The sequence below is a fragment of the Perca fluviatilis genome, chromosome 18 (genome assembly GCF_010015445.1).
Source record: "Perca fluviatilis chromosome 18, GENO_Pfluv_1.0, whole genome shotgun sequence".
Lineage (NCBI taxonomy): Eukaryota > Metazoa > Chordata > Actinopteri > Perciformes > Percidae > Perca > Perca fluviatilis.
Genome location: NC_053129.1, coordinates 35,187,630 through 35,214,171, shown reverse-complemented (window position 1 = coordinate 35,214,171; position 26,542 = coordinate 35,187,630). Strand labels below are relative to the sequence as shown.

Here is a 26,542-nt window from a genome sequence, read left to right as displayed (position 1 = left end):
GGTCTGGGAAGGCGGCGAACATGGTCTAGGAGGCGTGGAGAACAGATCTGAAGGCGTGAACAGGTCTGGGGGGTGGAAGGTCTGGGAAAACGTGAACAGGTCTGGGAAGGGCGTGAACGCATAAGGTCACGGGAGTGTGAACAGCTGGGTGCTGGAGAAGCGTGAACAGGTCTAGGAGGTGTGAACAGGTCTGGGAACATAGAACAGGTCTAGGAAGCGTGGGCAAGGTCTAGGAGCATGAACAGGGTTCAGGAGCATGAACAGGTCACGGAGCATGAACAGGTGCGGGAGCATGAGACAGGTGCCGGAGCATGAACAGGTCGGAGGTGAACAGGGTAGGAGCATGGAAGAACAAGGTCACGGAGAGCGGACGGAGCACCGGGCACCGGGTCTGGGAGCATGAACAGGTCACAGGGGCATGAACGGAGAGGCAAGGGGCGTGACATAGTCTCAGAGTGTAAAGGTAGGAATAGGCGGCGTGGGCTTTGGGAGTGAAAGGGAACGGGTACAGGAATGCGGAACATGGTTGCCAGAAGTGTGAGAGGTCTAGGAGTTAGAGGGTGTAGGCGAGGATGGGATAAGCATGGTCTGTGTGAAGTGTGAACGTTCGGTGAGCATATGATCAAGGAGGCGTGAACAGGTCACAGAAGTGTGGAACAGGTCACAGAGCAGGGAACCGTGCATGAGGTTCCTGGAATAAAACAACACAATAATACCTGATGTGATAGGATGGGCAAAATTTCCTACACTGACCCGATTGGCTTTGTTACTTAATGATGACTTAAATTACACCTGCTTTGGAGACCGAGAGTTTGGCTAGCCGGCATCGACTCGCGACCAAGAAAATGAGAGCTCAGGAGCCCCCCAGCCTCCACTCACAGGCTTTGTATAAAGAGCAGTGGTTGGTGTATTCTAGATATGGTTATGCTGGAGCTCTCTACACAGCAGGATTGTACAAAGGCCAAACATGACATAGGCCCTATGGGGAAAGCACAGCAGCACAAATATTATCAGACCTAACGATGAACCACAGGGTGAAGGGGTGGAGAGAGGGTTTGTGTTTTTTTGTGTTAATTGATTGGGGGGGCGCATTCTGATTGAAAGAGATATCTTAGTCGACTAACCACTGAAAGGATTACAATATATTAGGACTGATAAGTGGCTCAGGGAATATAGAGTCGCATCAGTCAAAAACGTCATGAAGAGGAAAAAAACATATATAAAGTAATTTATTTAAAGAATAAGACAGAATCCATGGTCCGCTACACAATAGCACACAGAACAACAAGGCTGAGATACGGTATGTTTCCCGGTATGTTAGCATTAACACATTAACTAAGTTATTGAACTTATACAATAGCACACAGAACAACAGGCTGAATACGGTATGTTTTGGTATGTTAACGTAACATTAACAGTTATTGTGAACTTTATACAATAGCTTTACCTACAGAACGTAACAGAAACTAGATACGGTGATGTTTTGGTATGTTAGCATTAACACATTAACAGTTATTGAACTACACAATAGCACACAGAACAACAGGCGTGAATCCGGTATGTTTTGGGTATATTTAGCATTCACATTAACAGTTATTGAACTATATAATAGCACCCAGAACAGCTAGCTACCAGGGTGTGGGGAGCTGGATGGATTAAAGGAGTGGAGGCGTTGACCGAAGCCCCCTCCGACTCCTTCCCCAGCTTTCTAGCCATCGCTCTCAAACGCATTAGCCAATTGACGAATTTAAGCTTTCTTTGATTTCTTCATTACAGTAAGAGTCTCTTTTTCTCGGTCTCTCACAAGGTTTCTCCCTCATTTCCAAACTTTCTTTCTGCTGCTCCATTACCTTTTTCTCCGCATATTTTACTACCTGCAGTTTATCTCTTTTCTTTTCCTCAGTTGTCTTTAGCAGCAGCATTCTGGTCGTCCACAAACCTAAGACCCCGCATTCTGAGCTGGTGCAGTATGTTTTCAGTATGAATTAACATTTAAAAACATGTTCAATTATATATATTTTGATGATATATATTAGGAACCTGACTATAAGTCCTTGGGACCAATAGCGTAGAAGAGAGCAGGCTCATAGTCTGGAGAAATCTGGTAGTTGATTTATCGACAGATCTGTAAAATCTAGGTTTCTCCACTAAGAGTCCTGCTAAAAGCACCACTTTAATTCTTGTGTTTACCAAGAGATGTGTCGACGTATCTTGGAAATAAGTCATTCAGCATAGAAACAGCATCAGACATGACTAATGGAGTAAAGAGATCTAGTTGACTAAGACCAAAAACCCCGATATCAGGGAGAGTCGTAATTTGTTTAGGTTCTCTGTTTTGTACCATCCACACATTGTGGAATTTATTCTGTATGTCTGAATGATATAAATGGTGCTAATGAAAAGAAATGTATTAAAAAAAACAACATGGATATATCATGATCATAAAAATCTAAATCTGTGCATGTTACACTCATTCTGGGTGAATGTCAAAAATGTTATTTCAAAATCATTCAAAAACAATACGCTTGTTGTAGAGCTGAAGGTGTCGATTAATGTCTGCAACATTATTAAATTAATCTGCAACTATTTTGATAATCAATTAATTGGTATTATATATGATATTTCTAGTAAGGGTGCTTATGTGTGTGTTGCTGTGTGTCTGTGTGTTTGTGTCTGGGTGTGCGTGTGTGTGTGTGTGTGTGATCTGTCTGTGTGTGTGTCTGTGTGTGTGTGTGTCTGTGTGATCGTGCATCTGTCTGGGGTCTGTGATGATAGGTCCAGATCTGTCTGTCTGTGTGTGTGTCTGTGTCTGTGTGTGTCTGTATGTATGTGTCTGTCTGTCTGTGTGTGTGTCTGTGTGGCGTGCATCTGTCTGTGTGTGTCTGTGTGTGTGTGTCTGTGTGTCTGTCTGTCTGTCTGTCTGTCTGTCTGTGTGACTGTGTGTGGAGCCTGTCTGTCTGTGTGTGTGTCTGTGTCTGTCTGTATGTATGTGTCTGTCTGTCTGTGTGTGTGTCTGTGTGCGTGCATCTGTCTGTGTGTGTCTGTGTGTGTGTCTGTGTGTCTGTCTGTCTGTCTGTCTGTGTGTGTGTCTGTGTGTGTGTGCCTGTCTGTGTGTGTGTGTGTGTGTGTGTGCATCTGTCTGTGTCTGTGTCTGTGTGTGTGTGTGTCTGTGTGTCTGTGTGTGTCTGTCTGTCTGTCTGTCTGTGTCTGTGCATCTGTCTGTGTCTTGTGTGTGTGTGTGTGTGTGTGTGTCTGTGTGTCTGTGTGTGTCTGTCTGTCTGTCTGTGTCTGTGCATCTGTCTGTGTCTGTGTGTGTGTGTGTGTGTGTCTGTGTGTGTGTGTCTGTGTGTCTGTCTGTCTGTCTGTCTGTGTCCTTCTGCGTCTGTGAATGCGTTATTCTATCCTCTGTGGATCCTATTTCACGTACCCATGTTATTCTACTGTACTCCTGTATCTTTTGTCGTTACTATAATGTCTAAGTGTGTAACACTACCAGAGTCAAGTGCCAGCCCTACACTAAAACAACATGGCATTGTTTCAATCCTGTAATCTATAGTCACAACAAGGAGCCGAACAAACCAGTTGAATTATTTCAGACCCGAGGCGGCAGTAATCACGACTCTAAACGTCTGGATAAAATCTGATCTGTTTCAACACGCTGCCGGGTTTTCTCCTCAGGATATTATTTTTTGTTTAGAGGAGGAGATAAGCCGTCCAGGTGATGACACAGTCCGTCTTCTGATCAATAAACTAAAAAAAGGTGACAGCCTAAACAATAAGTCACACTTATCAATTATGGCATATGGGGCTGCTGCTGGGCTAGGTGGCGGAGAAGTTCTGGCAGGTAAGAAGGGACCACCTCTATAAATAAAAGGGTTATAAAACTCTGTGGTGGAGACCGTTATGTGACATGTCAAGCTACATTTCACCCATTTTAAAACTTATTTAACGAAGAAAAATCTTATTTCCTATATGTGGCTCTCTGCCCCAAAGTTCCTGCTGAAGAAGTAAATCTTGTGAACAAAAAAAGGTCTCTACCGGAGCAAAGCTCTTATGCTGTTTCAAGAAAGCTCTGAGCACAGGTAATTTAAAAACTACATTTTTAAAATGTGTGCAGATTAATTAGTTTGTTTTCCCCCACAGGAGACCTGCAGGGCAGACAGACCTGACAATGTCCTTTAGTATTTATTTTATTTTTTTATTCCAGTGGCACGAGAGAGTAGCTTGGTTTGTACCCGTTACAAACATGGCCGAGCTGCACACCTCAACATTCGTAACAACGCGTGCGTGGTAGCAAAGATTGGCTACAGGGGAGAAGAAGTCCGTTCTTTGAGCGCTCTGACTGCAATCAGTATTAGGCCGGTTACACACTGGCTGCGTGGCCGAGTCCGTTTTTATTTGGGCTCCCACGGTAACAGGTTAGAAGCGTGCACACACCTGCAGGACACATCTCAGCTAGAAATAGAACAGACGCCCTATTTTTTTTCCGCGACAACATGCGAAGCGTGTTGGGCGCACGACAACATAGATAACGAAAAGATTTTAAAAAAAGGTCTTTTGGGCACTAATACCTATTAATTAATGACATTTTGACGTTTGAAAGTCTCTAGTTTTGATATAAATGCAGATATACAAATGTAAAAGACAAAAATCGATTTTGAAACAGCTTTTGTCGACTGGGAATTATTTTAGGCGAGGACAGACCAACAGAACTTTGGCTTATTTTGTTAAATAAGAAGAATAAAAAAGGTTTGAAAACCTATTTCCTGTGAAGGTAAGGGATGTTTTGGTATCAAGTACTGCTGTCATAAAATTAAAAACAATATCCAGTCAAAGTGAGCAGATTTACCAGATTCAAACAACTACCGTATTTTCCGGACTATAAGTCGCACTTTTTTTTCCTACTTTGGCTGGTCCTGCGACTTATAGTCAGGTGCGACTTATATATCAAAATATATATATCAAAATATATATATATATATATATATATATATAATTTAACATATTTTTAAAGGAACACCGACTTATTGGGAATTTAGCTTATTCACCGTAACGTAACCCCCAGAGTTAGACCAGTCCATACATACCCTTCTCATCTCAGTGCGTGCTGTAAAGCTGTCTGACGGCTCCAGCATTAGCTTAGCTTAGCACAGATGCTGCAGGTGACTGGTTCCAACTAGCCTACTGCTCCGAATTGTGACAAAAGTGACAAAATAACACCAACATGTTCCTATTTACATGTTGTGATTTGTAGAGTCTGGCGTGTACAAAAAACAACATAACATGAGACACAGCCATCTCTCATGTCTCATGTTACGTTGTTTTGGTCCTACGCTATGACTCTAAATCTGGCTATCATGTAAAGAGTATGTTAGTTAATCTTTCACTATTGGGCGAGTAGGATTACTGGAACCAGTCACCTGCAGAATTCTATGATGGGCTGATGCTGCTGGGGCCGTCAATGCTTTAACGTACGGTACGAAGGTATGTATGGACTAGTCTAACTCTGGGGGTCTGACGTGAATAAGCTAAAGTCTAATAAGTCGGCATGTTCCTTTAAATGTTAATTCATACTGAAAACATTACCGTCTACAGCGAGAGGGCTCTAGGCTTGTGACAACTATATGCTGCTCTTAAAGACAACTGAGAGAAAAGAAAATCCTATTCTGCAGATTACAAGATTACAAACTGCAGGTAGTAAAATATGCAGCCCGAAAACGGTAATCGAGCTGCAGAAAGAAAGTTTGGAGTGAGAGAGAAACTTGTGAGGGAGACTGGCGAAAGGTGACTCTTACTGCAATGAAGAAATCAAAGAAAGCTAATCGGCTAATGGCGGGCTGAGAGCAAGATGGCCAGAGCTGGAGGAAGGAGTCCACAGATGGGGGCTTGAACAACGTGCTGCCGGGAGGGGCACCGATCAGCGGTGCAGCTTACGTCTCCGCACCTTTTAATCCATCCATGCTCCAAGCCCTGGTAGCTAGTTGCTCTGTGAGCTATTGTATAGTTCAATAACTGTTAAAGTGCCCATATTATGAAAAAAATCCCCTTTTTCTGGGATTTGGGGTGTTCTTTGTGTTCTCTGGTGCTCCACACACATACAAACTTTGAAATAAATCCATCCATGCTGTTCTGAGTGAGATCGGTTTCTGAATGTGTCCTGCCTTCATTCTCCTGGTGAGCTGTTCAAAATCGTCCCGGACGTCACAGTCCGAAATGAGCTGGCTAACCACAACCGTTAGCTCGTTAGCATGCTAACCGTTAGCATTAGCATGCTAACACTAATGCTAACGCTAGCATGCTACGTGTTCTCAATAGCAAAGCACTGCTACAACACACACAAGTTCATCATAATCTACAAAAGAACTACTTACGTAATGCCCCTCATTTTAGAAGTCTCCCAGCTGATCCTGCCTTGTAACTGACCAAAGTTGGAGAAACAGCCTTTCTTTTACTGTCTCTAGAGTTAGCTAGCTGACATGATCTACATCTGAGCTACTGAGCGTAATGCGAGTGCAATCAAAGATAGTACAGAAGAAGAAGATGAAAAGAGGTCTCACTCTGTAGCTAAAACAGAAACCAGGTGAAAAGAGGATCTGCAGCAGTGAGAGAGAGCTGTACATACCGGACACCTACTAGGGGTGGGAATCACCAGAGGCCTCACGATACGATATCATCACGATACTTATGTCACGATACAATATCATTGCGATTTTAAAGATATCGCAATATTCTGCGATATATTGCGATTTTAAAGATATTGCAATATTCTGCGATATATTGCAATTTATTACCTTTTTTCAACTTCAAATTTTTCCCCCAATTTCAAATGATGTCCCCAAAAGAAAACTTTGTCAACATCTGTTTTATCTAAAAAGACACATGTCTCCGTTTGTTCATCTCACTTCAATTTTGTTCAAATGACAAATCAGATTGTCAAGCAGACAAACTGACCAACACATATATATAATACATATATAATACAAGATCCATACTTGGCGTCTGTGTATCAATACAGTATTGCCACGGAAAATATTGCGATACTATGCTGTATAGATTTTTTCCCCCACCCCTAACACCTACCATATTCAGCCTGTTGTTCTGGGTGCTATTGTATAGTTGACAGATGAAAAAGGCTGTTTTTTGGTCTTGGATTTTGTGAAATAAATTTCTAAATAAATGCGACTTATAGTCCAGTGCGACTTATATATGTTTTTTTCCTCTTCATGATGCATTTTTTGACTGATGCGACTTATACTCCGGAGCCACTTACAGTCCGAAAAATACGGTATGCAACTACTATGAAAACACTGGGCATACAAACTAGTATTTAGTCACAATGTAATTGTGTTTGTTGCTCCATTGACACATCATGACGTGATGTTGCAGGGTGTGTCTCTCTGTGTGTGTGTGTGTGTGTGTGTGTGTGTGTGTGTGTGTGTGTGTGTGTGTGTGTGTGTGTGTGTGTGTTGGGGGGTGGAGCACATTCTTTAGAGTTGAGCCGACTGCCCGACTCATCTATGTTGCATTAGACTGCTGTAGATGTTTAAGGTTGTGCTCATTTTAACTCCTTTAACGAAGCCAGAATTTTAAATATTACGACTTTTTTCTTAAAATATTCAAACTTTTGTACTTTATACGTATTCTGACTTTTTTTGTTTTAAATATTCTGTCTTTTTTCTTGAAATATTAGGATTTTTACTTTGAAATATTACAACATTTTTCTTAAAATAAAACAACTTAAAAAAAAAGATTATATATATATATATATATATATATATATATATATATATATTTTTTTTTTAAGATTGTCGTTATCCGGTACATCTCTTATGTCATTCCCAGAATAAGTGAATATATAGTTTTTTCTTCAATTCGCGAAGTTTACATTTGTTATCTACCGTACAAATCTTAATGTACAATGTATGAGTCCCCAATAGATAGCCTATAACATGTCTGCTTCAATGACAGGGACAAAAACAGAAATTCCTAAATAATTCCAGTTGTACAAGAGATGGAAGCGTTACCTAGCTAATAAAGTTTAAACTGCCAAAGCTAGCACTGCCAGGCTAACGTTAATGAAGTTTCAACTGTCAAAGCGCTAGCACTGCCAGGCTAACATCAATTAAGTTTAAACTGCCAAAGCTAGCACTGCCAGGCTAACGCGTTATTAAGTTTAAACTGCGCAAAGCTGCGCACCAACCGTTTAGAAGTTATAAAAAAGCTAGCTTACTGCCAGATTCGCGTTTTTGAAGTTTACAAAAAAAAAAATTTAAATAAAAAAAAAAAAAATATAAAAAAAAAAATTAAACTGCCAAAGCTAGCACTGCCAGGCTAACGTTTTTGAAGTTTTAAACTGTCAAAGCTAGCACTGCCAGGCTAACGTTAATTAAGTTTCAACTGTCAAAGCTAGCACTGCCAGGCTAGCGTTAATTAAGTTTAAACTGCCAAAGCTAGCACTGCCAGGCTAACGTTTTAGAAGTTTAAACTGCCAAAGCTAGCACTGCCAGGCTAACATTAATGAAGTTTAACTGCCAAAGCTAGCACTGCCAGGCTAACGTTTTTGAAGTTTAAACTGTCAAAGCTAGCACTGCCAGGCTAACGTTTTTGAAGTTTAAACTGCCAAAGATAGCGCTGCCAGGCTAACATTTTAGAAGTTTAAACTGCCAAAGCTAGCACTGCCAGGCTAACGTTAATGAAGTTTAACTGCCAAAGCTAGCACTGCAAGGCTAACGTTTTAGAAGTTTAAACTGCCAAAGCTAGCACTGCCAGGCTAACGTTTTTGAAGTTTAAACTGTCAAAGCTAGCACTGCCAGGCTAACGTTAATTAAGTTTCAACTGTCAAAGCTAGCACTGCCAGGCTAACGTTAATTAAGTTTAAACTGCCAAAGCTAGCACTGCCAGGCTAACGTTTTAGAAGTTTAAACTGCCAAAGCTAGCACTGCCAGGCTAACGTTAATGAAGTTTAACTGCCAAAGCTAGCACTGCCAGGCTAACGTTTTTGAAGTTTAAACTGTCAAAGCTAGCACTGCCAAGCTAACGTTTTTGAAGTTTAAACTGTCAAAGCTAGCACTGCCAGGCTAACGTTAATTAAGTTTAAACTGCCAAAGCTATCACTGCCAGGCTAACGTTTTAGAAGTTTAAACTGCCAAAGCTAGCACTGCCAGGCTAACGTTTTAGAAGTTTAAACTGCCAAAGCTAGCACTGCCAGGCTAACGTTTTAGAAGTTTAAACTGCCAAAGCTAGCACTGCCAGGCTAACGTTTTAGAAGTTTAGCTAAACTGTCAAAGTTAGCACTGCCAGGCTAACGTTAATGAAGTTTAGCTAAACTGTCAAAGCTAACGGTGCCAGGCTAACCGTTAGAATCCAGATTCATTTAAACCCGCAGCTCAGTGGCTCGTTAATAATATCCAACAGTCTGTACACACTTCATGTGTAAAGTCCCAGTTTGAATAAACGCTAAGCTAACACACAGTCATCTGTGATTGAGGCTAGAAGGGATACAGCTAACGTACTGCGACGTCAGTTACGTTTAGACACCAAAACGACTTTAAGTTTAGGGGAAAAAATCGTGGTTTGGATTTAAAATCTCCCGAGTAACGAACGTGCGTTTCCTGTGTGCAAATATTAAAAATGTTATTATTATATTAGCCTAGATTTTGCGAGACAGACCGTATCTGTATCCCTTCTAGCCACAATCGTCATATGTCGGCTCATGTAAACAACGCCGGGATGCTAACAGTAGCTACGGCTAACATTGGCCAGCAAACAAAACTCACAGTAGTACGCGACGACCGGGTCCCGTTTCTCATGTTCCTGTGCGGTCCGCAGGTGGTGCTGGATGGCTTTGAGCTGAGGCGGTAGAGCCATGTCTGTTTAAAAACTCCTCCAGGAGACAGAAACGCATCAATGAATTGAGTGTAGAACGGGCTCCCTTGGTTGTTGTTGTTAGCGAGTGTTCTCTTCACTTCCGCGTGTTTGTCCAATAGGAGCGGCCGCCTCCGCGGGACAGATGACGTAACCAACTGTATTACTGGGGAATCCAGTAAAACATGTTGGGAGTTTAGACTGGATATGGTGTTGATATTACATCATATTATTGTGACTTTTATTTGATTATAAAAGAATAAGCTATTATCTGTATGGTCTTGTATTGTATTTACTCAAAAGTATGGACAATGTTGAGCATTTTATAGGCTAAGTTAGTTTACAAGTTATTTAGCCTAACAAGTTATTAATAATGTAATGTAATACATTTAAAATGCGAAATGTTTTTCAACGTTTTGATCACCACTGTTACCAACGTTTTTTCCATGCTTTTTTATGTTTTTGAAGCTTTTTCTGACATTTGTGTGACTTTTTTTCAACATTCTGTTATAATTTAATTTTTCAAATGCTATAAAATTGAATAAAACACCCAAATTCAATCAAAGCAGTGACGTGATCATTCATTTTACTTGTGAAGAGCGTTGAAGGGAACCATCCACGTTACTTTTTTTTGACAATTTCGTTGAAAGAGAACCTGTTCATCCAAGGACCGAGGAGTCGAGGAGCTATCAAATAACCGACATGGGATGCAGCCTAATAGGAGTCCGACAGAAATGGACTCACTCAGGATTAGACCCATTCAAAAGTTCCTCTCAGGAAATTCAGGTTTGTGGTCAAGTTGAAACCAGGATCCCTTGAACTGAGTTTGCAGTCAGGCATTCAAGCCAAAACCATACTCACGATAAACACAACGAAGACATGCTGTATACGGTATTCCCAGAAAGTGGGTGGGCTTGGAGCAGAGAGTTCATCTGTGGTGAAACGGAGAGATTCAATCTGTTGGCTTGTGTCTGAGAGACGCAACAAAGGAGAGACTACAACCCCTTTATGTACACTGTAGTGAGGCGTCTGCTGGGTGGAAGGGTTTTCTTTGGTCCAAACCAGAATGGAAAACTGCTGTATGTTTTGCATGCGGTTCGTTTAGATTCACGCTGCCAAGTTTCTGGTGAAAAATAACTTGGAAACAAAAGTCCCATGAAGTTTGGAAAGCAGTTGTGGTTAAAGGGCTTGGGTCTGAAGTTTGGAAGAATCCATTAGCCCAGTGGTTCTCAAGCTTTTTTTCAATAATGTTTCCCCCTTTGAACAGTGTTTTCTAAAAATCTTATGTACCCCCTGCAGTCCTTCAGAGTACCACTAGGGGGACACGTACCCTCTGCAGTCCTGCAGAGGACCCCTAGGGGGACACGTACCCCCTGCAGTCCTCTAAAGTACCACTAGGGGGACACGAACCCTCTACAGTCCTCTAAAGTACCCCTAGGGGGACACAAACCCCCTGCAGTCCTCTAAAGTACCCCTAGGGGGACACGAACCCCCTGCAGTCCTCCAAAGGACCCCTAGGGGGACACGTACCCCCTACAGTCCTGCAAAGTACCACTAGGGGGACACGTACACTCTGCAGTCCTGCAAAGTAACCCTAGGGGGATACGTACCCCCTGCAGTCCTCCAAAGTACCCCTAGGGGGACACGTACCCCCTGCTGCAGTCCTGCAAAGTACCACTAGGGGGACACGTACACTCTGCAGTCCTGCAAAGTAACCCTAGGGGGACACGTACCCCCTGCAGTCCTCCAAAGTACCCCTAGGGGGACACGTACCCCCTGCAGTCCTCCAAAGGACCCCTAGGGGGACACGTACCCCCTGCAGTCCTCCAAAGGACCCCTAGGGGGACACGTACCCCCTGCAGTCCTCCAAAGTAACCCTAGGGGGACACGTACCCCCTGCAGTCCTCCAAAGTAACCCTAGGGGGACACGTACCCCCTGCAGTCCTCCAAAGGACCCCTAGGGGGACACGTACCCCCAGCAGTCCTGCAATGTACCACTAGGGGGACACTTACCCCCTGCAGTCCTCCAAAGGTCCCCCAGGGGTACACGGACGCCCATTTGAGAAACATTGCATCAGCCGATGAAGAGATGAAAACTCTGCTCCAAGCCCAACCACTTCATTTTCATTGGTGATTAATGTTTTTACCTTTTGGCTCCCACCAAAGACTGTAAACAAATATAAAATAATGGATGTGTGTTTGTGGATTGTCGTTTGGAAGCCAGGAGTTTGCATTTTGGCCATCGCCATCTCGGTATTTTAGAGCCAGAAGAGATCAGCTTTGAACAAAAGGGGCCAGTAACCAAATGAAGAAGTACACATAGCGCTGTATACTGCTACCAATAGGTATGTCTCTACAGTCTTATTAGGAGTTAAACATAGCGCTGTATACTGCTACCTATAGGCATGTCTCTACAGTCTTATTAGGAGTTAAACATAGCGCTGTATACTGCTACCTATAGGCATGTCTCTACAGTCTTATTAGGAGTTAAACATAGCGCTGTATACTGCTACCTATAGGCATGTCGCTACAGTCTTATTAGGAGTTAAACATAGCTGTATACTGCTACCTATAGGCATGTCTCTACAGTCTTATTAGGAGTTAAACAGCGCTGTATACTGCTACCTATAGGCATGTCTCTACAGTCTTATTAGGAGTTAAACATGGCGCTGTATACTGCTACCTATAGGCATGTCTCTACAGTCTTATTAGGAGTTAAACATGGCGCTGTATACTGCTACCTAGAGGCATGTCACTACAGTCTTATTAGGAGTTAAACATAGCACTGTATACTGCTACCTATAGGCATGTCTCTACAGTCTTATTAGGAGTTAAACAGCGCTGTATACTGCTACCTATAGGCATGTCGCTACAGTCTTATTAGGAGTTAAACATAGCATAGGCATGTCTCTACAGTCTTATTAGGAGTTAAACATAGCGCTGTATACTGCTACCTATAGGCATGTCGCTACAGTCTTATTAGGAGTTAAACATAGCGCTGTATACTGCTACCTATAGGCATGTCTCTACAGTCTTATTAGGAGTTAAACATGCGCTGTATACTGCTACCTATAGGCATGTCTCTACAGTCTTATTAGGAGTTAAACATCGCTGTATACTGCTACCTATAGGCATGTCGCTACAGTCTTATTAGGAGTTAAACATAGCTGTATACTGCTACCTACAAGGCATCGTCTCTACAGTCTTATTAGGAGTTAAACATAGGCTGTATACTGCTCCCTATAGGCATGTCTCTACAGTCTTATTAGGAGTTAAACATAGCGCTGTATACTGCTACCTATAGGCATGTCTCTACAGTCTTATTAGGAGTTAAACATGGCGCTGTATACTGCTACCTATAGGCATGTCTCTACAGTCTTATTAGGAGTTAAACATGGCGCTGTATACTGCTACCTAGAGGCATGTCACTACAGTCTTATTAGGAGTTAAACACGCTGTGTACTGCTACCTATAGACATGTCTCTACAGTCTTATTAGGAGTTAAACATAGTGCTGTATACTGCTACCTATAGGCATGTCTCTACAGTCTTATTAGGAGTTAAACATAGCGCTGTATACTGCTACCTATAGGCATGTCTCTACAGTCTTATTAGGAGTTAAACATAGTGCTGTATACTGCTACCTATAGGCATGTCTCTACAGTCTTATTAGGAGTTAAACATCGCTGTATACTGCTACCTATAGGCATGTCTCTACAGTCTTATTAGGAGTTAAACATAGTCGCTGTATACTGCTACCTATAGGCATGTCTCTACAGTCTTATTAGGAGTTAAACATGGGCTGTATACTGCTACCTATAGGCATGTCTCTACAGTCTTATTAGGAGTTAAACATGCCGCTGTATACCGCTACCTATAGGCATGTCTCTACAGTCTTATTAGGAGTTAAACATGGCGCTGTATACTGCTACCTATAGGCATGTCTCTACAGTCTTATTAGGAGTTAAACATAGCGCTGTATACTGCTACCTATAGGCATGTCTCTACAGTCTTATTAGGAGTTAAACATAGCGCTGTATACTGCTACCTATAGGCATGTCTCTACAGTCTTATTAGAGTTAAACATAGCGCTGTATACTGCTACCTATAGGCATGTCGCTACAGTCTTATTAGGAGTTAAACATAGCGCTGTATACTGCTACCTATAGGCATGTCGCTACAGTCTTATTAGGAGTTAAATACCGCCTCATTAGTTATTTTGTAGCTTGTGCAGCTGAAATTGGCTAGAGACGCTCGGTTTCTATATGACAACAATGGCCGAGTCTTGTGACCAACTCGGGGAGACTGATCAGTCCAACTACCTTTTCTGCCGAGGATCGGCTAAAGTCCCAATAAGTCGGCGTGTTCCTTTATCGTTAGATGCGAGATAGTGTCAGACTGTAGTCTTTTCAAAGTCTGTTTAAAGTCTTCTAGTGTACGGTAGGCTTTATTTGTTCCCGTCTTGGCTCAGCACCTACGCAGGTTTGACAACATGTCGTGGTACGTCTGGAAGTGTGCCTCCTTCCTTTCACCTACTCTGACTTAGTGTTCTTTCTCTGCTTTCTATCTGGCTCTATCCAATTGGTTTTGTATACAGCAATATATAAATCAATATAATTTGATTTAATGATACCTGTCAGTTTAAACAGGGTTGGGCTGTGTTTACTGCTGAGCAGCAGTATCCACTGACTTTCTCTCTCATCCTTCCCCAAAAGAATCAGTCTGTCTCTCTCCATTTATCTCATCTGCTACTGTATGAATGAGGGTGTGTTTACACCACTTAGTAATTAGTCCAATAACTCAAAACTTAGTCTTACTGCTTATGTTTTTGTTGGAAAATTATCAACGTATTTTCCGATTGATTGTCTATTAAATGGGTAAAAAGAACCATCTCAATTTCCCAGAACCCAATTTCATATTTCTTGTGTTGTCAACAACAACAGTCCAAAACCCAAAGACCAAAACCAAAAGCCATATGTTGTTAGTATACCTAAAAACACTTAATGCCAAACTCAACAAAACATATTTTGGTCAAATGTTTTTATGTGTAAACAAGGTGATTTTTGATGCGTAAATTCCTTGTAAAACCAAAGATGCATAACTTTGGGTTTACCATGTAGGGAGGGGGTGAGATCTCCAACTATCTAGGGAGGTCCCGGGACATGTCTGCATTAGAGGATGGATACCCAGGCCGGGTTTGGACAGATATTTAGAAATGATGTTGGGGTTCTGGTCGGGCTCGGTCACATCAGCGCGATAAGGCATTGAACATTTTTAATTTAAAAAAGCTTATCATGTAGGTGCGCGCCTGTGTTAACATGCGCTTGTTTCCCCCATGTGCGCTGATGAGCTCATCTGTTGACATTTCCGAATGCCTTCCTACAGTTGCTTAAAGTGATGGTTCGAAGTAATTCACCCTAGGGTCCTTTGCACCATGACCTCGAGCCAAACACCCCCCCAGAAGCTTTTTTCACCTGGGTCTAACATTGGGAGAGTTAGCGTAGAGTAGCGTTAGCCACTGAATGGCTTAGCGCGGGGCTAATGGACCCACGTTTGCATCTCTTAAATGACCCCACTAATAATGCCCGAAATGATACCAAAGGTCTACACTAGTATATATAGGTTATGCACTCATAAACGATGGATTGTAAAGTTTGTAAGTACACCAGAAGTTTATGTAAATAACACTTGCCTGCTGGCTTCTGCTCTCTGCTGCTGTTGTTGCTGCTGTGAGACGAGTGCTTAGGGCCGTCTACAAATTACAACACCGAAAAGAGATGCAACAAAAATATTTTTTAATTTAACTTATTTTTTAAAGTAAGTGCTGTAATATAACTAGCAGGAGACAAGTAATAATTGAGGTAAGTTTGGAGACACTACCTTATTTAATCATTAAATTAATACATATTTTTGTTGTATCTCTTTTCGGTGTTGCAGCAACAGCAACAGAGAGCAGAAGAGAGCAGGCAAGTGTTCATAAACTTCTGGTGTACTTACAAACTTTCCAATCCATCGTTTTATGAGTGCATAACCTATTTGTACTAGTGTAGACCTTTGGTATCATTTCAGGCATTATTAGTGGGGTCATTTACAAGATAAAAACGTGGGTCCATTAGCCCCTGCGCTAAGCTATTCAGCTGATAACGCTACTCTACGCTAACTCGCCCAATGTTAGACCCAGGTGAAAAAAGCTTCTGGGGGGGTGTTTGGCTCGAGGTCATGGTGCAAAGGACCCTAGGGTAAATTACTCCGAACCATCACTTTAATAATAGCTTTCCACACAAACAAATGTACATGTGTCATTAGTATGAGAAAAAAATTTGATTTTAACTGTGTCGGGCTCGGACAGAAATATCTGAATGCCTGTTGGGCTCCGATCAGGTTTGGTTACTGGGCCGGGCCCGGACAGGAAAATGCGGCCCGATCCGCACTCGAGTCTGCATGTATTGAGAAAAGCAACAAAAACATCAAAAAGTGTTAAAATAAAGAAACAAAAACTTCAAAAGGCGACAAAATTTTGTTCGGATAAAGGGTCAAAAACTTTGAAAAAAATAATCCTAGAAAAAGGTGACAAAAACTAAATTACGCCTATTATAAAACCCTTTTTATAGTAAATATTTCTAATTAAGTAAATGGGACATATTTTAACGATCTAAGTGCACAGTGTGGAGCGCCAGGTGCAGGTGTGTTTAGGGCGTGTCCAAATCCACTTTTACTAGTCTGACGGCAGTAAAAAGGCTCCGTGCGCCGGGCGCCTGGTTCTAAAGGGTTGTACTTAGTGTCTTTATTAATCAGAGGTGTGTTTTGGGCGTAACATGCAATCAACCAATCAGAGATGATCTCCCATTCATCAACCAATCAGAGATCATCTCCCATTCCCTTTAAAAGCCAGGCGTGTTTGGACCTTGGAGCATTGCTGTTATGATGGAGGATTTACACCCTAATATATTTATTTGTAATCTTCTGTGTGTGTGTGTGTGTGTGTGTGTGTGCTGCTGTGCGTCCCTGTGTGTGTAACAAGCATAGTGTGCGCGCGCTGTGTATGAGCCTAGGAGCATTTTACTAATGCTCTGTTAAAATAACAATGAAATGCTGCGTTATTGACTTTAGACCAGGTTTTTGTTGGTCAATAGCGCGATCACTTCCCGCTGCCTCAAGATAGCAATACTCCCAGAATGCACCTGAACACACCTCCCTGTAAGACCAGCACGCCCAGAATGCACCTGAACACACCTCCCTGTAAGACCAGCACACCCAGAATGCACCTGAACACACCTCCCTGTAAGACCAGCACGCTCATGGGCTACAGATGGGCGCAGGTGCATTTGTTATTTAAACGACGTGGGCAAAGACACTTGTGTCACGCATTACGCTGCGCAGGGTGCAAGATAGGGCCCAATGTCTCAATCAAAAATGAAGCAAAGACAATTTTAGGACATTTTTTTAATCAATCATCTCAAGACAAAACAAGTAGGAGAATAACTGGTCACCTGAACAGTAGCACTCAGACAAACAGAAAGTGTTGTTTCAATATGTATGCGTTGGTCATAAAGTGTGCCTCTTTTTCTTTAACATAACTGTGAGGTGAAAAATCAGCTCAATACAGAGACAGACAACAGTTGATGAAATAAGAAATAAGTCAATTTTCACAACTAACCTGTTACAACATTAGTTAAAATCAAAGATTTAAAAATGAATGATGAATTTTCAGTGTAGTATGATGCGCCATAGTTGATGAATCTCCACAAATGACTCTGATATTAGTGGTCAAAAGAAGCATCAAGACGTATTAAAGATGAACTCCCCGATTTTGTAAATAATTCTCAATAGTACACCAAATCCCAAAGTACCTTCCAGAGCAACGGTGATGTTTTACAACTCAGTTTTCAGTTCAGTTCATCAAAGAACAGTTTGGGATGTGGTGGCGCTATTTAAAAATCAGGGTGTATCTTATAAGTTCTACATGAGACCCAAAAAAAAAATCCATTGTCAAAAGTATTAATTCAAACATCAGATCAAATTATAATAAACAACACCCGTTTAAGGGTAATCACTGTTATTATAAGCCACAAAATATTACCTGAACCATACCTGATGTCTGTTTAAAGGACAATTTTGGCGCAAAATGAACCTAGGGGGTTAATAATATATGTGTACCGAGTCGACCGTTCTCTGGGATGTGTTTTCATGCTAATTGAATGTGTCTCTAGCTTGAAACAAGCTAGCGCAAACCGCTGATTAGCTTATAACGCTAGTCTTCGGGGCAGAGGGTAAATCACAATTTCTACACCACTAACAAAGCTCAATATATCACCACACTTCCACAGTAGCATAATGAGGGTCATTACATGTTAACCGAAGCATTGAGAACTTTGTGTACAGTCAGTTTATTAAAAAGATAGTTTATAAAGACAGTACCGTTCATGTACAGTTTTCAATGCTTCGGTTTACATGTAAGGACCCTCATTATGCTACCGTGGAAGTGTGTTGCTATTTTGAGCCTTATAAATGGTATAAAATAGTGATTTATTTTTACTCTACCAGTGCCCCGAAGACTAGCGTTATAAGCTAATCAGCGGTTTGTGCTAGCTTGTTTCAAGCTAGAGACACATTTGATTAGAATGAAAACATATCCCAGAGAACGGTTGACTCTGTACACATATGTTATTAACCCCTAGGTTCATTTTGCGCCAGAATTGTTCTTTAAGTATGTATTTTAAAACTCTTGGCCTATTTTGTCAATATCAGCGATGTTAATTGCAGTAGCATAATGGCCTGGCCACACCAAAAAGTGGCACAGCTAGTTAATTCATGCGACTTGGTGGCATAGTGGCTATTTGCAGGAATAGTTGGTAGCTGGCAAGCTTGCTGCTAAACTGCTAGCTAGCTGCGCGGCCTATAGAGCAGGCGCACAATACACTTCTGCAGGCTACTTCCGTTTTAGTTCTCTGCAAGCCTTGCATTGCCAGACCTTCCTCCACAGCGCTGCAGAGGAGAGTCTGGCTAGTTCACACAACATTCTGGGATGGGAGAAAAACGTGCTCTGGTTTATTGGCATTTCTTTAAACCAATCACAATCGTCTTGGGCAACACTAAGCACCCAACGGAGCCACGGTGCCTCTGCTAAATATCCTCAGGAAGGAACTTGTTTTGGTGGAACGTGTACGTTCAAAAGTTGTTTTAGCCGTCTTGATTTACCCTGCAGAGATCCGAGGAGCAATTAACCTAGTCCTCAGAAAGCCACCGGAGTTTATTCCAACACAAAGAAAGCGGAAGGTAACGGACATCTGGCAGAATTTCTGGCAGCACCGGAGCAATCCCGGAAGTAGAATGTTGAGGATATAGCCTAGCGCTCCGCTAACTTGAATGGGGATTAAATTATTTAAATGTGCTACTCTTCTAGACTTGGCTCCAGATGGCCCCAGATTTGATCAAACCCATGCACATGCCATGCGTTATCCCAATTGAGCTGTAAAGATGTAGAATTCTTCATCTGTATTTAATGTAAACAAGGCCTACGTCTTGGTGACAGAACTTTAAGCAAGCTGTTCTCACTCTGAACTTGTCAAATACTGACCTACATGCCAAAGCACAAGGCACCCTTTAGTGTCTGTATTGGACGCACCGGGCAGAGCAACTGCTGCACCGCGGCACCGTAAGATGACGTAGTATGAATAGTAACAATGCTAGGGAATAGTATTAATGACCAAAACTCTGTGTAAGCAGGCGGGTTGGTTCAAACAACACAGGCCTTTCACCAAGGAGATCGTGCCCAGTTCTTGTCCTGTATGACATTGAAACGTACAATTTTTAACCCAACCCATGATTCTTTCCTGAAAAATGATGCCAAGGGGTCATGACCAAGTGCCTTGAAAAGTGATGCCAAAGGGTCTGGACTAAACGCGTTGAAAGATTATGCCAAAGGGATACCAAGAGTGTTAAAAAGTGACCCAAAGGATCCTGAGGAAGTGCCTTGAAAATGATGCCAAAGGGATACCAAGAGCTTTAAAAAGTGACCCAAAAGTTCCTGACCAAGTGCGTTGAATAATTACGCCAAAGGGATACCAAGAGCTTTAAAAAGTAGGTCCTGACCAAGCGTCAGTATGTTGACGAGTTGGGAGTGAGAATGTTGTTGCTTTTAGAGGCAAAATTTAAAACCATCCTTCACTAACAGATACCAGAATGCAGACGAACCCAAACCACAGGAGTCACATACCTGTTTCAAATCCTCTCAAAGCCTAACAGACCAACCAGGCTGGTTCGGTACTGTAGGTTGGGATCAATTGCAGTGGTCCCTCAGTGCCGGAAAAGCTTATTTAAGGTTTTTAAAAGGATTTGAAATGAGGGTTTGATCCACTTTTGTCTGGTAATGCAATTTTGTACCTGAGATGATAAACAGATTGCTGAAAACTTCATAACAAAAGATGGATGGATGTCTGATTAAAAAAAAAAACATTACAAAACACGAGAGGTAATCTTTTTCAAAATACATAGACAGTGACATCGAAGGCAACGTTACAAAAAATTATGTGTAATACTACAAGCTAGGAAAAGGTGATATAAAGAGAGTGCGGGGTAGAAGACACCCTTGATGAGGAGATGGTTGAGAATCAGACATGGACAAAAGCTTAACCATTGTTTCAAATATATCAGGACTGAATTAGCACTTAAAGATGCAGTAGGTAAGACTTATAAAACTAACTTTCTGTCATATTTGCTGAAACTGACCCTATGTTCCAGTAGAACTATATGAAAGCTGGTAATTAAAAAAAAACTCTGGCTCCTCTGGCACCACCTACAGCCTGTAGTGCGATTTGCAAAAATCCACTGCTCCCTGTTCAGATGCACCAATCAGGTGGTGGGTCAGGGTAGTGTCTATACTTTCATGCAGTGACAGGCGTGAATCACTGATCATGCACACGCATTAATTCTCCCTTGTGGGGGGAGGGGCTTAGGTGACCATTTGGGCTTTAGCAGAAAGGGGGGAGGGACTGAGAAGTTGTCAAATTCTTTGGCTAAGTCCTGGATCTTCACAATCCTACCTACAGCACCTTTAAGTGTTTGCTTTCAGCCTTATTGTATTATATATGAGACCTATAGGGTCTGAACTCCAAAAACTTTAAATTCCCATGTAGATTTTGTCCATGTCTGTTAAGAACTACACTACAACCCACATTTGTATATCCAAATTCAAATAATACTTTTGTCACTAATCATTCAGACTATATATTTCTTTAAAGTTTCAAAATGTCAGCCAGGAAGTGTTTGATTATTTGTTTTTTTTTAGATTATTACATTCTTTGGGGAGATCTTTACCCTCAAAGAGTAAAACACAACATTTCAACCATTTTCTTGATGCATCGTTTTTCGAAGATGCCTTTAAATCTCATGGAAGTAATCTAAGCCATTTTTAAAAAAACTTTCTGGCGCATGAGATTGGTGTTTTGAGACAGCCTTTCTCCATTCTACAAGTCACGTTGAAGGTTGTTTAAGACCCACCATGCTGAAACAGATATTTGAAAAGGCAGACAACTCCATCAAAAGCCCACAACAAAGTTGTGGCGTTCATGTCAATGGAAGTAAAGGTCAGAACGGGCTGGAAGCAACGCCAGACACAGACGCTGGAAGTGATAACTCTGGCACATGGAAGTGTCAGGAGCAATGGCACCTGAAATTCACTCACACATGGGTACTGGACCACAGTTTCTTTAGAATGACATGAGTGATAATCTGCCTGTCATATTTGATCAGCACCTGGAAGACAAGCTAGACTATAGTGTTTATCTGCACTTTAATGCAGAATTATGTGACTAGCTAAATGATTTGCATTGTTTTATGTTGTTACATTACATGAAGACTTAATGCCTTTTAACCAAAGCGTTCTGCAACTTTAGAAATCTCATGAAATAGAGCTGTTTAGGTTCATTGTTGGCACTCCGTAAGTGTCCAAGTGAAGATACATCTAGTTGGTTTAATGAGCCTTGTTGCATTTAGTGTAAACCAGGCCCTAATTAGCCCAGGGTAATGCTTCCAGGATGTGTAGAAGGATCAGATATGAGGTACAGCTCCAAGAACAGGGTTTGGGCGAACCTCAAGTTGTTTTGGGCCAGGTTTGTGACTAACCGGGCTTTCCTTGTGCTCTAATTCAACAATAGCTACAGGTTTTAGCAGCACCCTGAAGTTGATGCCTGTCTTTCAATCTCTCTTGTGGTAAAAAGAAAACTTCTAACCCATCCCCCAACATTTCAGAGTCAGAGGCGCAGACCTTGGACACAGCCAATACAAACCCACTGATATCTGAAATACCACTAGGGATGATCACTCTATAGTTAAGGGCAAAAAACACCCAGAGACTATTTCAGACTTGCCAGCTCTGACATTGTCGCACATTCTTAAATTTCTTGGTGCAACTCACTCACGATGGACCACAGGTGAGGTTTTGCTCTTATGTCAGCTTCCTGTTTTGTTTTATAAAAGTCCAGCAGTAGCTAACCAAGAGCCCGATTAAAAACTGGCAGAATTAGTGTCATGTATTTTTACCCTTAGTCGTTTATGCGTGCTTGTTTGTATGTGTCATTGGTTGCTAAGATAACCAAGCCGTCGGCAGAGTATCTCAAAAATCTCAGCAACACAGAGGAGTATGGTGATCACGGTGAAGGTGTACATGGCACTGAGGAAGATGGTTTTTTCAAAGTGTTCGGGCACCATGCACTTTGTCACATTAAAGGCCTTTTCCAAAGCACTGGCATCACATTTGTACAGAGGGTGGACCTGGGGGACAAAAAGAGAAACATGAGGTGGTAATACTTTCACAATTGTCTAAACTTCCAATCATTATATGTCTCGTTATGTAGATGACACTGTGCATATTTGTAGGGATTCTCATTGTTATTAGTTGGATCTCACCAAGTACTTGCTAACTTTACCTAGCATGTACTGGGACGGACCACCAACTCCAGTCTTTTGTGTGGTAATATTGGGTATTGTGCAGGTTAATGTTGTTGCTATCATGTTCCAGGAACCATCTTGAAATGCTAAACACTCTTGTAAACTGGGACACCATCCTGCTGGCAGAATAACCATGTAAAAGATCCTGGCTGTTTTTACACCACCATTCGCTGGTATCATTGACACCAGGCAGGGTGTATGCATGGATTCATGGTGGATCCTACAAACAGCATTGTTTGATCCACCTCTTTGCTTGAAAACATGTATTGCAAGCTTCTTGTATATTGTTAATCTGGATCAAGAGAAAAACGTTTCCAGGATAAAGCCTGACATCCAGATTTTAGGCTTTGCCCCTCAACTTCTGCTCTATGTGTGTTGGCGTTCTTAAAATCCCTTCGCTACGGGTAACAACAACAAACAGCCAGACACTGACGTTGTCCTGGTGTGGCCTGGTTCCACAACCTTTGGCATGGAACCAGGCTATCTTGACAACGACACCGTCCAAAAACATTGTCCAAAACCTGGCTTGCCTTACAAAGTTCAATATTTTGAAGATCTTGATTACTATTGAGCTGTTGCTCCATTGTATGAACAGATGTGATATGGGCACCTATTAAGGGTGTCCCCTAGTCCCATTTCTTTAAAGGAGTCCCAGGTATGGCGAATTGGCAAAAGGGACCTTTGGCAACTCTGGACATGCTGGAAGTTTTACATCGCCTGCCTGGCCTGGGAGAGCTTTGGTGCCAGAAGGAACTTCCAACAGGTTGTAGGGGGGGCTCTGCATGCTGGTTTTTCACCATGACCATTTGACTTGCACGGCAGCTGCAAGTAATGAGTTTGTGTCTAAACTACCAGCTAACCAAACCAATCAGCGTCCGGTGAGGAGCTACTGGCAGTTACGGCCATGGTTTAGGTGTGTGTGACGTACCAAACAACAATGATGGACATGATAGACATATGGTTCATCCAATCAACTGCCAGGTATTTTTTAAAGTGCCTTCCCTTTCCCAAACAGTTTCCAATGACAGCTTCTCAGATGGTACTGTGTAACAAAAAATCTGCCGTGTCAGGTCACATGAACATGAGTGGCAACTTGAAAATGGATGGCTACATAACTGTGACATAGACAGGCACTGGAAGGAATTGAATTAATTAAATTTGAAGTTTACAGACCTGGAAGCCAAAGAGGTGGCTTTGTAGCCAGAAGGCGATGACTTCCAGAATGATGCGAAGCAGAACAGAAATTATGTAGAATACGGTGTAGATGGGTCGTTCGAGGATCTCTTCCTGGTCAATGTTCTTACAGGCTGCGTAGAGGTGGAAGACCGCCCCAGGAACTAGCACTGTTACCAGTTGTAACGCCCAAAAGACCTGAAAAGGGCAGAAAGAAAGGAACGAGGGAGTGAGAAACGCCAATGGAAGAAGACGATGGGATATAGAATGGAGGTATCCTGAAATGTATGATGGATATGGGTGATAGTGGTTAAGGTAAAAGGTCATGGGATTGGAGGTCGAGCAGGGAGAGGCGAAGCAAGAATATGTAAGGACAAATAATATTTGTACATTCATTATTCATGACTTGACACATTGGTTTTTAAATTGGCCATCCAGATGATGCAGGTTGTGTCTTTGGTAACCGAGGCTGGCAGGAACCCAGTCGAGTTCAACGATTGCTGAAATGTTTCACCTCTCCCACATTGCATTTTCTACCAATATGGAAAAACCATCGTGTTGATCACAGCCTGTGACTGTTTTCTGATTGCAAATGTTTCAGTCTGACTGGAAACGACACTGTTTGTGCCTAAAGAAGCCCCCCCAAATTTGTGAAATTTAGCAGATAGTTCTTCTGCTTGGGGTGAAGATGTATTATGTGTAATTCTGCGGAAAATTCTGCAAAACATTCTGCAGATTCCGTTTGGCCCCTAAAAATATGATGTTGAAGGGACTGAAAAGATTGTACCAGTACATGTGTGTGTAATAGACCCTTTTTCACGGCAGACATGTGGACATGTCATAGTAGGAAAAGCACAGGTGTATTCAAAACCATTACTGATGGCTGCATTCCACTTAGGAGAGGTCCTGGTATTAAACCATTACTGATGGCTGCATTCCACTTAGGAGAGGTCCTGGTATTAAACCATAAACTGATGGCTGCATTCCACTTAAGAGAGGTCCTGGTATTAAACCATTACTGATGGCTGCATTCCACTTAAGAGAGGTCCTGGTATTAAACCATTACTGATGGCTGCATTCCACTTAGGAGAGGTCCTGGTATTAAACCATTACTGATGGCTGCATTCCACTTAGGAGAGGTCCTGGTATTAAACCATTAATGATGGCTGCATTCCACTTAGTAGAGGTCCTGGTATTGTGCATGCTGAATCACTGAAATATCTTACTGGGACACTTGATGGAACTGAGCCATCGTTAAGGTTATCAATCTCAGCTGTGCTTTTCCTACTATGACAAGTCAACATGTCTGCTGTGAAAAAAGTCCATTGAGTTTAGATTCGTAAGTCTTACCTGAGGTGTTATGGGTCTGAACTGGTTGTAGCAGTACAGGTTGATTTCTCGGCGATCGGGGTCACAGCTGAAGTGCAGCGCCTCATTTCCGTACACAGCGAAGCCAAGAACTCCCAAAAAGAACATCCGCACCGAGCCGAAGAACAAGGTGTGGAACTGGCCTATCACCGTAGGAGGCCTGAGCTGGAACACACACACATGTACACACAATTATACAATGCATAACACATGCATACATACATGCAGGCAGGGACACACACGAACATTTATGACACGTACAAACATTCACAAGCATTCACATTCTCATGGCACAAACAAGCGACACACAAATGTGCATGGACACAAAGACGTGCAATCACACACACACACACACACACACACACACACACACACACACACACACACACACACACACACACACAAACAGAGACAAAGAGAAAATAGCTTTTGTTAGCCAGATAAATGCAGCTGCGACAGAGAGGCGCACTGAGGCCCTGAGCTCTGAAGGCTAAAACAAAACCCATTCAGAGGAAACTGAGAAATTTCCCATCTTCTCTCTCTACCTGCTCACTTCTGACACTAACACTTGAGTCATGTTTCCCAAAAAAACAACAAAAAAAGGCCCAAATGACAGTCCTAACAAAGCAGAGAGCCTTTTAGGCTCACAAAACATGTCACACGACTGAATGAAGACGGAGGTAGACGGAGATGGATTACAAAGCTGAGAATGAAAAAACACATCAATCTCTTTTTGTTTTTTAAGCCTCGAGGGGGGGGCGGGGAATTGCTCTGTAACTGTCAAATTATGAAGTTGTCAGCTAAGTGGACGAAAGTAACAATAGGAGCCCCAACGAGCGGGCCTTGTGAGCTACTTACGCATCCTTCATAGAAGTTTTTGATGTAGTTTAAAGACATGGTTGGCCTGTGGATATTCCAGGGATGCTCTGGGCCGTCATGGCCGGTTTGCTGCTGGCACACAAGGCCACAAAATCTCCAAATGACCCCTGTCTCTCTCTCTCTCTGTCTCTCTCTCTCTCTCTCTCCCTCTCTGTCTCTCTCGTTCTCTCTCTCTGCCCTGAAAGCCATGTCAATGCATATTTTTTTTTTTGCCTTTTATCCCTCCATCAATTGACTCGCTCAGTAGAAAAAGGACAACAGAGACAGAGGGGCCAACAATGGGCTGGGGGGGGGCATGTTGTCCCTGCATT

At 42.2% G+C, this 26,542-nt stretch overlaps 2 protein-coding genes across 3 annotated transcripts in view; both read right to left on the bottom strand.

Moving 5' to 3' along the window:
- vta1 (vesicle (multivesicular body) trafficking 1) overlaps positions 1-9,966 on the bottom strand; it is a 141,725-nt gene extending 131,759 nt beyond the window's left edge. For both annotated transcript variants that reach the window (XM_039781788.1, XM_039781789.1), the window contains exon 1: positions 9,884-9,966. The gene's annotated coding sequence lies outside the window, so the exon portion shown is untranslated. The remainder of the gene's footprint in view (positions 1-9,883) is intronic.
- A 10,940-nt stretch (positions 9,967-20,906) lies between these two features.
- gje1 (gap junction protein epsilon 1) lies at positions 20,907-26,256 on the bottom strand. Its single transcript, XM_039781791.1, has 4 exons — positions 26,211-26,256; positions 25,335-25,517; positions 23,985-24,182; positions 20,907-22,634 (listed from the first exon to the last, which is right to left on the bottom strand). Exons 1-4 carry the CDS (start codon positions 26,247-26,249, stop codon positions 22,437-22,439), a joined length of 618 nt encoding a protein of 205 aa, XP_039637725.1. The 5' UTR covers positions 26,250-26,256; the 3' UTR covers positions 20,907-22,436.
- Between the last annotated feature and the right edge of the window lie 286 nt (positions 26,257-26,542).

Bases quoted from the DNA above. Each gene is read 5' to 3' on its own strand.
- gje1 (XM_039781791.1), bottom strand. From the start codon at position 26,249: ATGTCTTTAAACTACATCAAAAACTTCTATGAAGGATGC. The intron at 25,518-26,210 runs GTAAGTAGCTCA...TGTGTGTTCCAG, and splicing joins AAAACTTCTATGAAGGATGC to CTCAGGCCTCCTACGGTGAT. The intron at 22,635-23,984 runs GTCTGTAAACTT...TTTGTCCCCCAG, and splicing joins GCCACCTCTTTGGCTTCCAG to GTCCACCCTCTGTACAAATG.